General features: G+C 38.2%; 1 protein-coding gene across 2 annotated transcripts in view; it reads left to right on the forward strand.

The window, feature by feature from the left end:
* The window catches only part of AFF4 (ALF transcription elongation factor 4), a 91000-nt gene that overhangs the window by 18816 nt on the left and 54833 nt on the right, over nucleotides 1–17351 (forward strand). Inside the window, exons 2-6 of one of the 2 annotated variants that reach the window (XM_081827066.1) lie at nucleotides 6490–6581; nucleotides 7052–7178; nucleotides 9559–10353; nucleotides 11893–11937; nucleotides 15620–15706. In XM_081827066.1, coding sequence (XP_081683192.1) covers nucleotides 7056–7178; nucleotides 9559–10353; nucleotides 11893–11937; nucleotides 15620–15706 — 1050 coding nt within the window. In that variant the 5' untranslated portion in view covers nucleotides 6490–6581; nucleotides 7052–7055. The remainder of the gene's footprint in view (nucleotides 1–6489; nucleotides 6582–7051; nucleotides 7179–9558; nucleotides 10354–11892; nucleotides 11938–15619; nucleotides 15707–17351) is intronic. The other variant, XM_081827065.1, reaches the window with a different exon arrangement.

Genomic DNA, 17351 nt, shown 5'->3' on the forward strand with positions numbered 1-17351 from the left:
GTTAGTTGTATCTAATTTTTATCTGTATGCTCAGCACCTAACAATTCTTTTTTTTTTTTTTAAAGATTTTATTTATTTATTTGACAGAGAGAGACATAGCGAGAGAGGGAACACAGCAGGGGAAGTGGAAGAGGGAGAAGCAAGTTACCCGCCGAGCAAGGAGCCCGATGCGGGGCTCGATCCCAGGACCCTGGGATCATGACCTGAGCTGAAGGCAGACACTCAATGACTGAGCCACCCAGGCGCCCCAGCACCTAACAATTCTACTTCTGAATTTACCCTAAAGAAATAATGAAGTGATCTCAGTCATATTATATATGTTGTGTTGCATCTACTTATTCTCATATAACAGCAGTTATGGAAATTCCTCCAAGTTCATTGGCAAAGATATACCTCATTTGTTTTAATATACTATGGTTTGTTTAACTGTTAACTCTTTTTCTCTTCTAATTATTTTCAGTTGTTTTACCACTAACAGTGCTTTAGTAAACATCTTTGTAGGTAATGGCAGTATAAGCCATAAGCTTATGAGGCTGCTGGGTTGAAGGGTTTTTATATTTTTTCTTTTTTTTTTTTAAGATTTTATTTATTTATTTATTAGAGAGAGACAGAGAGAGAGGGAACACAGGCAGGGGGAGTGGGAGAGGGAGAAGCAGGCTTCCCGCTGAGCAGGGAGCCCGATTTGGGGCTTCGATCCCAGGACCCTGGGATCATGACCTGAGCTGAAGGCAGATGCCTAACAACTGAGCCACCCGGGAGCCTCCCTTTTTTTTTTTTTCCTGAGTTTGAAATATCACTTCACCATTTTAATGAGTATGTCATTTTAGAGATTTTATTTATTTATTTGAGAGAGAGCGCGCGAGCACACAAGCAGGGTGAGGGGCAGAGGAAGAAGCAGACTCCTTGCTGGGCATGGATTCCAGTGCGGGGCTTGATCCTGGGACTCCAGGATCATGACTTGAGCTGAAGGCAGACGCTTAACCGACTGAGCCACCCAGGCGCCCCAGTGACTATGTCATTTTTGAAAAATACTTGGCTCTTACTGTTGTTATTAAATAGAACATTTTATTTGTTTTCAAATTATTTTTATTTTTTTAAGTAATCTCTGTATCCACTGTGGGGCTCCAACTCAAAACCCTGAGATCGACAGTTGCGTGCTCCACCGACTGAGCCAGCCAGGCACCCCTAGAACATTTTTTTAAAGATTTTATTTATTTGAGAGAGAGAGAGAGAGATCACAAGCAGGGGGGAGTGGGAGAGGGAGAAGCAGACTCCCCACTGAACAGGGAGCCTGGTGCAGAACTCGATCCCAGGACCCTGGGATCATGACCTGAGCCAAAGGCAGACACTTAACCAACTGAGCCAGCCAGGTGCCCACCCCTAGAACATTTTAAATAAGACATTCTTTTCTCATTGAATTTGATTTGTTACCTGTTAAAATCCCGTGTATCTTTGAGTTTTTTTCTGGCTTCTATTTTTCAGATCATTTTGTTGATTTCTGTGCACTATCATGCTATTTTGATAATGATGATTTTATAGTAAATATTAATATCTACTATGACAAATTCTTCTTGTTCTCTCTCCAGTGCTAAGTATATGTCAGATGCTTATTGCACATTTATTAAGTTAATAAATAGACTTAATAAATATTAAATCTTGCCTTAGATAAATTTGGCAGGCCTCTTTACTTTAGGGAAACTGAAGCTTGGCATGTTGATGGTGTCCCTTGCTAGCCAAGAATAGTATTACACTTTCTCAAGTGTAATAAACAGTGACATAGAGGAGGAGTTGAGAATTGGATGATCAGTTTGAACATGAAGATAGGAAGGGGCACATGTTAGACATGAGAGAAATACTTTAAGCCCTGAGAAGAGACAGTTTATCTGAAAGTAAATCCCAAGGCTGAAAAATGCTAGAAAAGACCGATAGTACTCTACTATATAAACTTTCTCACCCTTTCCGTCTTTTATTTAAAAAAATTTCAAACCTATAATATAGTGTATGTCTATATTCCTTTCACCTGGATATACCACTTGTCAATATTTTTATTGTAATTGTTGCTGCTGCTCCATTATTCTTGTCTGTTTGTCCTCTCCCTCCTTCCTGCCCCCCACCCTCCCTGCATGCAAGCACACACACACACACACACTCTTTCTCTCTCTCTTTTTATCACTCACTATCTGCACACACTAGATCTATATTCAGATGGATGCTGAACCATTTGAGAGTTGCAGATCTGATGATGACATTTCACCCATGTGTGTTTTGTACATCCTGAGAACCCAGAACATTCTCTTATATAACCAGATACAATTATCATAGTTCAAAAACTAAGCATTGATATGATTATCTGAAATACCATTCATATTCAGGTGTCCCAAAGTTTCCCTATAATGCCCTTCACAAACAGTTTTTCCTCCCTAGATACAGTATGTGTATCATGCATTGCCTTTAGTTGTTGTCTCTCCTTGAATATATAAGAATATAGAAGAAATCCCTAGCCTCTTTTTCTGTTTGTTTTCATGATACAGGCATTTTTGAAGAGTCCAGGCCAATTTTGCAGACTTAAGCTTTGTCTGCTTGTTCCTGATTAGATTCAGGTTAAATTTTTAGCGGAAAGAATACCTAGGTGGTGATATATCTTTAGTGTATCGCATCAGAAGGCACATGATATCATTTTATCCCATTATTGATAATGTTAAGTCTGATTGCTTGATTAAGGGTATTGTTTCCTGTACTTCTCTATTTTAAAGATTTTTTTCTAATAGTCTGTGGGATGATACTGAAGATTCCATTCCCCCCCCAACTTTTTGCCCAGTGGTTTTGGCATTTATTGCTGGTTGGTTTTTTTTTTCCCATTGATGATTCTGGCCTCAATTATTACTTTAATGGTCACAAAAAAAGTGATTTTTCTAATTCTTTTATTTCTTCTGCATTTATTAGTTGACATTCTTCTCTAAAGAAGGGCATTTACTCCCTGCTTTATTTCTCTTCATTTTATTTTTTTGCTATTATCACTCTGGACTCAGGGATTTGTGTTTTTTGGGGTTTTTTTTGTTTGTTTTTTAAGATTTTATTTATTTGAGAAGGAGAGAGGAGAGAGAGCGTGAGAGAGAGTGCGTGTGCACAAGCCAGAGCACAAGAGCGCAGGGGAAGGAGAAGCAGACTTCCTGCTGAGCAGGGAGTTCCATGCTGGGCTCAATCCCAGGATGCTAGGATCTTGACCTGACCCGAAGGCAGCTGCTTAACCGACTGAACCACCCCGGCGCCCCTGTTTTTTGTTTTTTTAACTAGGCTCCATTCCCAACATGGTGCTTGAAAACTCATGACCCCAAGATCAAGAGTAGCACACTCTACTGACTGAGCTAGCCACACGCCCCCCAGGGATTCTTTTTTTGCTCATTTGGTTATATTCCATTCTTGTCTTTATTTTGATGCTCATGTTTCTAAAGCTGACTGGTGAGAGCACCTTCAGTCTGGTTCCCGTGCCCTTTTGATGTCTCCATCTGTTTTTGTGAATTTTCTTGCTGTTGAAACAAGATGTTTTAAGATCTCTTCGGACTTCCTCTGCTGCAGCCTTGGAATGAACTATTTTTTCCAAGAAGTCCTATTCCACTTTAGTAGGAAATGATATTAGAAATCAGAATTTGGGGGGCGCCTGGGTGGCTCAGTCATTAAGCGTCTGCCTTCGGCTCAGGTCGTGATCCCAGGGATCTGGGATCGAGTCCCGCATCGGGCTCCCAGATCAGTGGGAAGCCTGCTTCTCCCTCTCCCACTCCCCCTGCTTGTGTTCCCTCTCTCTCTGTCTGTCTCTGTCAAATAAATAAATAAAATCCTTTTTTAAAAAAATCAGAATTTGGGTGCTGAGCATGCTTCTTTCTTCTGGTGTGTTCCTGCTCCTAGACTCTTTCAGTGTACAGAAATGGAGACTGTCTGTTTCTCTCGATCGGTAGATTGATAGAGATTTTTTAAAATACAAGCATGTGTTCATAGTACTATTTCTAGCTCCTAATCCCCAAAAATTATTTTTCTCCCTATTCCTTTGTATATTTGTATCCCTCATCTCTCATAGTAACATGCTTGGATCCTCAAAAATCTCAGTATACTCATTTGCTCCATTTTGTAGCAATGAAATTGCTACACCATTATGCTACACCATAGAATGTTGTTTGTAATAAATGTATGAACTTAACGTAAGTACTTGATGGGCACTTAAAACAATTTACCTTAAGTAGAGGGAGAACTCTCCTTTCTACTTGCTAATATTCTTTTAAAAATTATTTTTCTGGTAGTCCCACAGATTTTGTTTTGTTGTAGCAATTAGCTAATTTTAACCGAATTCTTCTTCAGTATAGTAGTTGCAGATGTCCTGAGGGAAATGCTATGAAATAGGTTTGCCTATACAACAAAGATATACCTCAAACTGACTCATTTAAATTTCATGTTAATTTTAGGGGAGCTCACATTGATTACTGGAATTATTGCTTTGTGGGAAACTTTATCTTAGGCAGATACTAATGTTTAAAGACATGGGAGAAAAATGTGGATCTGATAAATTAGATGTGAAAATAAGGCAGATCAGAAAAAAATTAGAGAGTAAGAGCTACAACTGGGATATTGGTTCTTATAAGCAGTCATTTAATTTTGTTCTGCTTCTTGGCAGTCTTTTTAAAAGGAATATTCAGTCAGATGACTTTCATTGTTTAAGAATAGAGAACACTTTTTTTTGGATTATAGGAGGAATTTTATTGTGGGAATCAGATCTATTTCTACAATAAATGTACAAGTGTTTCTTTTTTTTTCTGTAAAGATTTTATTTATTTGACAGAGAAAGGCACAGCGAGAGAGGAAACACAATCAAGGGGAGTGGGAGAGGGAGAAGCAGGCTTCCCACTGAGAAGGGAGCCGAATGCAAGGCTCAATCCCAGGACCCTGGGATTGTGATCTGAGCCGAAGGCAGACGCTTAGTGACTGAGCTACCCAGGCACTCTGTACAAGTGTTTCTTGCATTATTTTAGCACTTTAATTAAATCATAGTTTAAGGAAGGCATTTCTTTTTTTAAGGAATTGAATTTAGGAAATGCAAGGAAATTAGTATTTAATATGCCCCTTAGATTCTTAGGATACAAATAACTTCATATGCAGCGGCACCATAGTTGCAGAGGTCTATCTGAAACCTGATTGTTAGTGATATACACTTACTAGTTGGTTCAAGTGTACTGGGGGATAATATACGTTCTTTGGTTTCACTCTCTGAATACCAAAGTATAGATATTTTCTAGTATTTATTAAAGAAGGAATCAAAAACTTTTTTTAAAAGATTTATTTATTTTAGTGAGAGAGCGAGCGAGCAAGTGGGGATGGGAATGGGAGGGAGGGGCAGAGAGAGAGTCCCAAACACAAGTGGGGCCAGATTCATGTACCTGAGCTTGGATGCTCAACCGACTGAGCCACCCAGGCATCCCGAAAGAATCAAATACTTTTTGTGCTTCTGTATGGTGCTAAGTACCAGGGAGACCAAAGAAAGCACATACTATTTCAATACCTCAAAATAGCTTATATTCTTGTCTAAGTTTATTAGAATATTATACAAATAGAAAAAGCTGAAAATTCATTTGGAACACTTAGAATATTTTTTAAATATTAATTGCTTTGATAGTAAATTTTTACTTTTGAATGTTTACTTGCACTGTTCTAACCACCTAAGAATCCTCAAGAGTATATTGGTTTTGCTGTCCATTCTTTTTTTTTTTTTTTTTTTAAGATTTTATTTATTTAAGAAAGAGAGAGTGCACGAACAGGGTTGGAGGGGGGAGTGAGGAGGGGCAGAAGGAGAGGGAGAAACAGACTCCGCACTGAGCAGGGAGCCTTACACAGGCCTCAGTCCCAGGACCCTGAGATCAGGACCTGAGCCGAAGGCAGATGCCTACCTGACTGAGCCAACCAAGCGCCCCTGCTGTCCATTGTGATTTTATAGTTACAGTTTCTTTCCAATCTTGATTTACTTTAATTTTCCGACTAGATTTGATTTATGAATCATAAGGCTAGAAATGCTCTACAAGTATAACCTGGTTTTTTCCTTCAGTCTCCACCAGGGCTCCCTGCGTCCCTGGCCCCTCTTCCCCCCAGACAAAACCAAGATAGATGGTTTACTCTAACTCCAGGGAAGAATGTTGCAGAGTCCCTGGTAATCCCTTATCCCAGGGTTCAACAACCTTTTTCATTATTATCTATTTAACCATAAGTCCCTGCCGCTATAAACAAACTATCTTCTTTAGTTCTTAGTGAAAATACATGCCGTAATGTTTATAGAAATGACACCCTCATTTTCTCCTCCATTCCAAAAGACTTTATTTTTCAGTACAGTTTCAACTACTATTACTAACCCAAGTTAATTTTAGATTCTATTACTGAAAGCCTCGGTTTTGCCATTTATTGAGGTATTGATTGAAATATTACTGTATTTAGAGCAGAAATGTCGTTTTTTAGGGAATCTAGAGCAACAGCAAAGCTGAGGTCAAACTGCCATAAGGATGGACACCAAGGAAGCTGTGTTTGGGACAAAAAGAAATCAAGATAAGGTAGATGCAAAGTAGAGAAAAGCGCTGGACCCCGGGGGGAGGGAGTGGTAGGTGGGAGCGGGTTTGTGCGCCACTGAAGGCAAAGAGTAGTTAGATTTCTGAAGAGGGGGCCGCAGAAGGCTTGTAGGAATCGTGATTTGGGCGATCTGAATCCATCTATCTGAATGTTTAAGTTTTAACTGACTTTTAGCTAGCTGAATACTTAAAAATTGATAAGGTTAAGTGTTTCAATGGGGTGGATCCTAATACTCTGGGCTAGTGTTTACTATCTCAGTAGTCGTGCCAGACACTATTGGTATTAGTTGGTAAAACCATTACCAGTACCCAGCTTCAGCACTAATGCCTGCTGCTACTTGGAAGTCGAAAGGGAATCTCCGAATGAAGCATTAAACTCACAGAATGAGTACAGAGCATTTTAATTTTGATTTTCCTTTTTGTGATTGATACAAAGATTGTGTTTCTCTTCTTAGCAACATGAACCGTGAAGACCGAAATGTGCTGCGTATGAAAGAACGGGAAAGGCGGAATCAGGAAATTCAGCAGGGCGAAGACGCCTTCCCACCTAGCTCTCCTCTCTTTGCCGAGCCATACAAAGTTGTAAGTAGTCCTGTGAATGGTTTTTTCCCCCCAACAGTGTGACGTTTTTGCTTTTCAAGTGTTTAAGCTTGAATTTTGATAGTAGAAAAGAGTTACTATCATATATTCCATTTAACATTTTTCCTTTCCTCTAAATGAGAATGTACACTTTTGGGGTAAACTTGTCATTGGAGTATAACATACATACAGAAAGGTACACAAAACAAGTGTTTTAGCTGAAAGAATTTTCACAACATGAACAACTTTATATAATCAGTACCCAGATCAAGAAACATATGATTAGCATCCTAAAGTCATCCTCAAACCCAAATTTCCTCCCTTACCCCTGTTGCTATCTCATATTCTTGAAAATGTGGTCTGGATTAGCTCAGACATTGATATCTACATCCCAGGCTCTACCGCTAACCCTGGGCAGGCATTTCACCTTTCTGAATTAAATTAAAATTTTGTAAATGAGTATGGATCGTCTACTGTTTCTTACGTTCTTTTGGGTATAATATAATGTCAAAGACAACTTTTTCAGAGATTCTTTTGTTTCTCCCTTGTTTCTTGCCATTTGCTTACTTAGTTTACCAAATATTTAGATTACTAAATATCAGTGACTGCTACTGTATTTGAATAAATGTGTCTTCAGTATCAGTCCGGTTCCTTTTTCTGTTTTATACTAAATTCTTTCTTTTTTATGGGCTTAATGAACAATATCCAATTTAGATTAAAAGCTTGTTGTCAGAGATGTTCAGTAAAGTGGACCAATTGCTATTTTGGTAACTATCATTGTACTTGATTTGGGATTACATAAAACACTGAATGATGTCACTTCTGATGACTAATGTGGCTGTAGTGGCCACAGATGTCTCTAATGTTTGATTTGGCTTTGGCTCATTTGATCTACCCTTACATTTTGAAGGCTTATACTGTGTATGATGGTATTGCAGCAGTAATGGCCGTTGTTGGTTTACGGTGTGAGATGGAGAGTGTGTTAGACTTTTTTCTGATGAAATACAAATATAACAACATATTCTAGGTTTACCCTGGTAACATTTGGTGTTTGTAGAAGCTATGAGATCTATAAAAGCCATTTTTTAAAAATATTTTATTTATTTATTTGAGAGAGAGAAAGAGAGACAGCACAAGCGGAGTGGAGAGGGAGAGGGAGAAGCAGACTCCTCACCAAGCAGGGAGCCCAGCGTGGGGCTCGATCCCGGGACCCAGGGTCAGGACGCGAGCTGAAGGCAGACCCTTAACCGACTGAGCTACGCAGACGCCCCATAAAAGCCATTTTTTACTAGTTCTTAAGGATTTTCATTTAAAGGCAGTTACACTGACATCATTTATATGAGTGTAACATGATAACACGAAACCTGGGGTTTGGGATTAGGGATTAAAGGCATTTCACAAAAACTGCAGGAGTTTGGTCCAGAATCTTCAAATCATACAACCATTTATTTTGTAATTACATTGTAATGAGTTGGATTTGATTCCTGAACTTGATGTTGTCTACAAATTGCTATATATTTCCCCCTCTTGTTTAATAGGGGTCAGACTGATTTTCAAATGATCTAAAGTCTTATCAGTTCATGCCAACCTCAGAATAAATAGTGGTTCTGTCTTGATTTCCTGTTTAATGCAATCAGTAAGCTTACACTCTTTCATGTTTGTGAACGTGAAAGAGTACTAAAGCTTGTGGATATTTTGGACTTTCTTATTATCCAAGAATGATTTTTAAAACCTACACTCTGTACCATTGACTTCAAAACTTGGAGTGTTTCTTGCTCAGAATTAATAGAATTAATATTTGAAACTTTATCAGTAGATTTTCCATTCTTAATTTGTTGTTGACTTTTATTAACTTAATTAGTCACAGTAACAGAAGGAATTAAAATTTTTTAAAAGGTCAGTTGGGTATAACATGTTTCATTAAATTTTTATTTCTCCTTTTAACTATAACATTGAACTCGGGGAATAAAATATTTTCCTACATTGCCAAAATAATGAGTGTTGGCTAATTTGCTCACCTAGAACTTAACTACATAAAGGCCCGTTACTTTTCCTGCTCTTCAAAAGATTTCTACTACTGTTTCAGTATATTTATTGGTGAAATTTGGATTTTTTTCCCTTCTGGAAACTTTGTACATACTTCTCAATATCCTATAGAGTATTTGTGTTTTTGCATGAATGTTTTTCACTTTCGATGCATTTTTTCCACTATAAAAATTATATATCTGGAGTTCACGTTTGAGATGTTAACCTTAAGGTATGAGATACGAGGCCTCCCTTTGAAAAACCCCTTTGCATTTGAAGTTTGGAAAGTCCATTTATAGAAGCATCTTTTAGTTCCCGTTACACTAATTCTGTCGTTTTATTTTACAATTTTTTGTAGACTAGCAAAGAAGATAAGCTATCAAGTCGTATTCAGAGTATGCTTGGAAATTACGATGAAATGAAGGATTTCATAGGAGACAGATCTATACCAAAGCTTGTTGCAATTCCCAAGCCTACAGTACCGCCGGCAGCAGATGAAAAATCGAACCCGAATTTCTTCGAACAGAGACATGGGACCTCTCATCAGAGTAGCAAATGGACTCCAGTAGGACCTGCACCCAGTACTTCTCAGGCTCAGAAACGGTCCTCAGGCTTGCAGAGTGGACACAGCAGCCAGCGGACCAGTGCCGGTGGCAGCGGTGGCACCAGCAGTGGTGGCCAGAGGCATGACCGTGACTCATACAGCAGTAGTGGAAGCAGTAATCGGAAAAAAGGCCAGCATGGGTCGGAACACTCCAAATCACGCTCTTCCAGCCCTGGAAAACCCCAGGCTGTGTCTTCATTAAGCTCCAGTCATTCCAGGTCTCACGGGAATGATCACCATAGCAAGGACCATCAGCGTTCCAAATCCCCTCGGGACCCTGATGCAAACTGGGATTCTCCCTCCCGTGTACCTTTTTCAAGTGGGCAGCATTCAAATCAGTCTTTCCCACCTTCATTGATGTCAAAGTCCAGTTCAATGTTACAGAAACCCACTGCCTATGTGCGGCCCATGGATGGACAGGAGTCCATGGAACCAAAGCTGTCCTCTGAGCACTACAGCAGCCAATCCCATGGCAACAGCATGACTGAACTGAAGCCCAGTAGCAAAGCACATCTCACCAAGCTGAAAATACCTTCCCAACCATTGGATGTAAGTTACACATTTAGAGCCTTTTTTAAAATTTTTTAATTTATCCCATTTATTTTAGACAGAGCAGGGGGAGGAGCAGGGGGAAGGAGAGAGAGAACCTCCTGCCACCCCAAGATCTGGACCTGAGCCAAAATCAAGAGTTGGCCACTTAACCGACTGAGCCACCCAGGAGCCCTTTAGAGCTTTTAATATTACGACTCTGTGAAGCAGTTTACTATGAAATTATAATTGAACTTAAATTTTGTCTCAGTTTTAATAAGGTATAGATAAGTTTAAAAATAAGACTTGTGATTGACTCCAAAGTGATCAGTAGACCTGTTAGCTTCCCCTGTTGGGCAGTAGAGAAAATGTCATTCACTGTTTTGAAATATTCAGATGACAGTCGTAGAATAAAAGCATGATCTGTGAAATCAATACCTTAGATTTCCTCCTTTTGATTTTATGAAAGAATACGTCTTGTGTTCTTTTTTTTAAAAAAATAACTTGTATTCTCATTGTGATACTCATGAATGCGATGTGGGCTGTGGTTCATTGTAGTGAATGTTGGGATTGGGGGGGGGCGTCCATCAAGATGGTAATGTTGTGTGGTTTGGATGCCATGAGTTTTTTTTCTCTGTTTGCACTTAAGGGTTTGAGACAGCTGCTCTAGATTCATAGTGGTGGTTTGAAATTTACAGTATTTATAACTGCATGCCAAAGCATCAGAATAACTAAAGAAATTGAGTATTCACTGTGAAATAGTTTTTTATCTTTTAAAAGAAAAAATTTTAGAAGTAGTCTTTGTACTTTTCGTAGAAGTGTGAAAATCATAGTTCATAGCTTAAAACGGTTGTGGAAGGGGTCAAGGGTAGGTGAAATGGTGTTTTAAGAACATTTAGACATTTTTCCTGTGGCCTTAGGAAACTCATTGTTCATGGCAGTTGTCATCTAATTACTCCTCTGAAGAGAATAGTGAAGTGGTTGTTTGTTCTTTCTTCAAACAACTTGATCCTTGGAGATAGACTTGAGTGCAAACTCTAGCTCTCCAGTTCCTGACTGTGCTTTAGAATAAACAACTTTGCCGTGATTTAAGGAAACTGTGTAAAATGTCCATCATATTCCAGACAAGTATTCTTTCAATAATGCTGGTTTTATTCTGTTTGTTAGTTTATGTGAAGTAATGTATTTCAGTATCATGGTATATTTTGTATATAAATAAACTCAAATTTTTGACAAGTTGCTCCACCTGCAAAATAACATTTAAAAATTTATTTCTAATCTAAGTATAAGAAAGATAAGATTTTTCAAAACTTTTGATAAATACAAAGTTCTTCAAATCCTTGTACAGTTGGTGATTAAAATTTTTTAGAGCTTGAAAAATTTGCATTTAAGGAAATTTGTCAAAAGATTAATTAGTGTTGTGATTTAGAATAGTGGGATCATAAATAGGTCTTTAAATTTAATTTGTTTTCTAATAGTGTTGTTGAATCTGTGCAACAAATAATAAAAATCTAATGATAAATGACCCCAAATCTAATGTGTGTCTCTTTTCCTCTTAAGGCATCTGCTTCTGGTGACGTGAGCTGTGTGGATGAAATTCTTAAAGTAAGTTATTGTTGTTGTTTTAATACTTTGTCTTTTTTGTTTATGATCCTCTGCTATCTTCTTGCCCTCTTCCCCCCGATATTTCACAAAGGATCTGGGGCAGCAGATTGCTTACATGTGAAACCTCATTATGTCTGTAAAAAATAATTGACTCTGTTATGCCTATTTTCATACTTAGTTTCTGAGTCATTTGGTTTGTTAATAACTACCTGCACTCGAAGAACTGGTTTGGTTTGTTTTTCATTTTTAAGTAAAACAAATTCCCGTCATAATAGTTTGCCTTGAAAAGAGGAAGAAACCAAATGCAACAGTACTTTCTAAGGCTTATCGGTAATTACCAGTCAAACCGTTTCATTGAAGATAGCTTGCTTTCTAATTCATTTGTACTTACTGGTCAGTTCCTACAATGAAAGACCTCCTCCTAATACAGCTCACTTTGAGTGTTGGATGGAATATGTTTAAAACCGACACATGACCAAAATGTGCATTCCTCTTCTGGGAAAAGAAAAAGTTGTCAGTTGGAAAAAGAGAAGGTCTAGTGGATTAATGAGTGACAGTGAGTGCTCTTGGCTTAGTAGAGAAAAACTGTCCGTCACGTCTTACTTGTACTTTCTGCATAAGCTCCTGATTTTTTTGTGTCTGTACCTGCATCTCATCATGAATCCTCCTTCTGAGAGACTACTTGCATTGCTACTCCCACTCTATTCTCTCCTCCTTTCTTCAGCCCAGCACAGTCTCTCATTTGTCTCAGTCATGTTGCTGAAGCTGTTTCTCTAAGCTCATGGTCTTTCCCTTCACTGGGGGCTTCATTTGAGTTCTCTGCTCTTTCTGCTGTCCTCAAGAATTTTTAGTTTTTCATTCTAGAAACCTCATTCTTCCTTCCTTGCCTGTTATTATGCTTCACCGTTTTTATTTCCATCCACCTTTCTTATCTCTCGTTCTCTGCCTTTTGGGAACCTTGGCGTCTTCTCTTTTCAACATGGGTCTTTTTTCTAGCTTCTCCATTTTTTTCTGCTCCATATTGATTTTCCTCCATTGTTACGGCTTCACCTGTTAACTCTTCAGTCTTTCTCTCCTCCTTGGCCTCCTCTGAACTGTGGTTTATTCTCTTGCTTCGTAGCTATGTGTCCATTTGCGTTTCTCCCTGCTTCTTTAGACTGAACATATCTAAAGGCAGATTTATCAGACTTCCTTCTCTTAGTAGTACCACCGTTCTCCTGTGCTTCTAAGTGTAAAATCCTAATTTTCTCTCATGTTCTATTTAATCACAAAACTGCATGTACAGTTTGAATTTTCCTTGAAAATGCCACTCCTTTATTTCCATTTCTGCCACCTTGAGCTTCAAGAATTGCAATCTACCGTCCTCGCTTTGCTCATCTGTCTTCTGTATTGCTACCAGATTCTCTCTTAATCCATTGTCTTCCTAAGTTAATTTCTGTCTTAGACATTTCAGTGGCTCTGTCTCTAATCCCCATAGAAAGAATAGTGTCCAAGTTCAACGTTCTAGACCTTTTTCACAGGCCGGTTCTAACCTCTCTCGCTATTGATTCACCACTTTTGTCAAATTGGTTTCACTAAGCCATATGCTTTCTTGCTCTTTTACCTTTTTAAAGTAGACTTTCGTGAAATATGTTTCTCCTTTGTCTTTAGTCATATACAGATGGTTTTTTCTTAGAATCCCAGTGTAATCCTTCTTTCCCCTGTGTCAGACCATCAGATCACATAACTCTTTTGAATCTCATATAGCAAAAAAAAAGAATCTCATATAGCATATGCATTTTTCAGTTGCCATGTATATGAAAAGTGTAACAGAGCATTTATCTTTTCTCATTGAATCCTCAAAGATGCATGGCATTGTAATACCTGGTAGAATCTTAGATATTCTCACATTTGATGATCTCTTTGATGATACTGACCATTTAGTCTTCATTTTATATACATAGGGCTTGGCACATGGCCTTGGGTGTAACGGGTGCTCAGTCATTTAATGATGCAGTTAAATAGATTTTCTGTAGAAAGTACTTCGGTATTTGAGGTGTAAAATGCCAGCACTGAAAACCTAGAGTGCCCGAGTTTCTGTTTCCTTTCCCTGTATGCAGTGCATAAGGAACTGCAGGTCCAAATTGCCTTCATGTTTTCTTGATCTTTGTAGTCATACTATTTCTAGGAACTCCATCATAAACTTAAAGAAGAAAATTTTAATCTAAAAATGATAACTGTTTCTTGTAAAAACAAGCAAGATTAATTCATGGTTTGCTAATGAAGCCCCTGTCATGTATCAAGCTCTTGGGATAACAGTGGTGATAATGATAGTGTTGCACCCTTTGAGCTGACATTCTTGCTGGATATTGGAAATAATCAACTATTTAACATTATTTCAGAAAGTGAAATGCTATTAAAAAATAAAGCATTGTAAGAAGATAAAGAGCAATTAACAGTGCAGGGGACTATTTTACAAAGTTCCAGCAGTAGAGACTGTACCAAGTGCCCAGGTCTCTTTCGAAACCCTTCTGTTGTTCTGTTGCCCAAACGTAGCCAGAGATTTTTTTTTTTCATATATATTTTTTCATATACAAACATTTACTAGGACATAGACTATGATTTCTGTTTATCACTTACCAGTATGTTGTGGACAACATTCCATATCAGTAGTTAAATTCCTCATTTACTGTCTGCTTGGTGTTCCATTGTGTGGCTATCTGGTAATTTAATTATTCTGTGCTGTTGGATATTTAGGTTGTTTCCATTTTTGAAGTGTAGGCCCCTTGAACATGTATCTTTACCTAACTGTGTGGGTATAGCTACAGAGTAAATTCCTAAAAGTTAAACCACCCTTACTGTATTTTCTCAGTCTACCTAGTGGCTTACTTTGAACTTTGAAATAAAACACTCCTTCCTTATTCTAAATCTGATATCTTTCTTTCCCCTGCTCCTCTAACATACACATTGTGATCTTATCCAAATCTCCACTTGAACATAGTTGGCATGTGATTAAACAGAAGGCATTGAATGAAATCATACTTACGGCCTTGCCTGTCTGTCTTCCTTCTCGTGTGCTTTTGGTATCTCTCTTCTGGTTTCCTCCACCTGACCAAAACTTCCCATCAGCGAATGGGCTCTGCAGCCAGACTTCCTAGGGTGAAATTTCGTGTCCATTTGTGTCCACAAATGTGTGGCCTTTAATAAATAACTTCTGTGCTTCAGTTTCATCCTACATAGAGTTAGGGTAATAATGGTATCTACCTCCTAATATCGTTGTGAGTACTAAATAAGTAACAGACCTGTAAAACAGCACAGTATCTGGCCCATTAAAGGTACACAATAAATGTTAGCTCCTTTTCTTATTATTACCCGCCCCTCCCGCTCTCACAGCATGCTCTTCTTCAGTAACATTGTACTGTGTACCTTGTATTTGATTACAGGCTTATTTCTGTGATGATTCACAGGTTTCATCATCTTAGCTCCAAGCTCCCTGAAGCCAGGCAGTGGATATTATTTATCTTATTTCCTGCCCCATAGTGCCTTGCACACAATTGTGCTTAATTAATATTTATTGATTAAATATGTATACTTTTGGAAGGACCTATCATGAAACCAGCATTTATAATACAAATCTGGTTTTTAGCTATGTAATTTTTATCCTTGAACTGGTTGAAAACAAACTGTAATAATTACATTTCAGGAGATGACGCATTCATGGCCTCCCCCTCTAACGGCTATTCATACACCATGCAAAACAGAACCTTCCAAATTTCCTTTTCCAACTAAGGTAAGTAAATAACATGTGTCTTTGATACTGTTAGAAAACTCTAAATGGCTTGACTAAAATCATATGAATTCAGAATTGTCTTGCCATTCTAGTGGGAGACAGACAATAAATATATAAGTTCAAATAGTGATCATTGCTATGAAGAAAACAAAACAAGATAATAGAATCAAGAGTGACTTAGATTAAGAGGTTCTTGAAAAAGCTTTGAAGGCAATCGGGAAGAGAATTAAAAGGCATCAGTGTTTCTTGCAAACTGTTCTAGGCTGCCGGTGGTAAGCGCTGCCAGGGGGTAAGGGCTTCTCACGCTCTTGCCTGAGGACCCCCCCCTTCCACTGGACATAGCAGCCATACTGATGTGCTGTGGAAAGAGGTTCCTCAGACAACAGTTCCAAGTTCAACTACAATCAGCAGATGTGCTTTTCTTTTTTTTAACATTAATTTATATTTACATGAATAATAGAAGAATATATTCTCCTTGTGGAAGTTTGACCAGGACCTCTAATAATAGCCTTTCCCAGTGTTGCCTCTTCCATCTCACCAGAGCAACTTCCATGCATACCTTTGCAAGTCTTTTCACATGCATATGTGATCATTATGCGTTAAGCACTCTCTCTCTGAATTTATTTCTGCCCAGATTTATTGTTCTGGATTTTTAATCAGCAACAGGCCTTAGAGATCATTCTGTGTTACTAAGTGTCATAGATTACATATACAGGTATTTCGTTTCTTATATTTGCATCTATAGTATAAATGTATTTTAGTTGAATTATTTCCCTTTGGTATTTAAGTTGTTGCCAAGTTTTCATTTCCATAAACATTGCTTGTGTGGTATCTTTTTCATGCCTTCTTGTGTGCATATGAGTTTCTTTTGTGTAAAGTAAGAAGTAGAATTGTTGAGTATTGAGACGGTATATTTAATATATATTCTCAAATTCCCTCTGTATCAGTTGTACCAGTCAGTACTCCCACTTATATTCCCTCTGATTCCTCACATGCATGTCACCATTTGTTATTTGAAGCACCAGTCTTTTGAGTGCAGAATGGCATTTAATTTCCTAGATTGCTAGTCAGGTTTGTCGTCTTTACACATTGTCATCCGTGTGATTTCTCTGTAGGTGAATTTACTCTGTAGGTGAATCTCTGCTCTTGGGGTTGCATCTTTCACCTAATGAGTTTCAGGAGGAGTTCTTTTTGTGTTGTTTTGTTTGAATTCTGGATTCTAATAGTTTCTTCTGTGTGCTACAAATACATTGCCCAGTGAGAGTCCTTTTAAGTATCACGGTCTGGAAGATTTTAATTTTGATGAATAAGTAGATCGTTCTCTTCTGTGAAGCTTTTACTTTTCAATGTCTTGTTAAAGAAGCATTTTCCTTCCCCAGGATCATAAGCATACCCTCTTATTTTTTACCTTAATGTAATGGCAATTTTGTTTTCTATGCTTATCTTTAGCCCAGTTTATTTTTGTGAATAATGTGAGGTAGGCATGTAACTTTCTGCCTGTATGTGTGCCGTCACCCTCTTTTCCTTCAGCCTTAATACGCACCTAGTAAATGTACAGTTGGAGTTTGGTAGGTGTATGCAGCTGTGTAGCCACCAGCCCAGTCAAGAATTAGAATATTTCCGACACCGCCACAAGTCCCCTCAT

Source organism: Leptonychotes weddellii, chromosome 7 (genome assembly GCF_054177405.1).
Source record: "Leptonychotes weddellii isolate Sample4059 chromosome 7, ASM5417740v2, whole genome shotgun sequence".
In the NCBI taxonomy this organism is placed as follows: domain Eukaryota; kingdom Metazoa; phylum Chordata; class Mammalia; order Carnivora; family Phocidae; genus Leptonychotes; species Leptonychotes weddellii.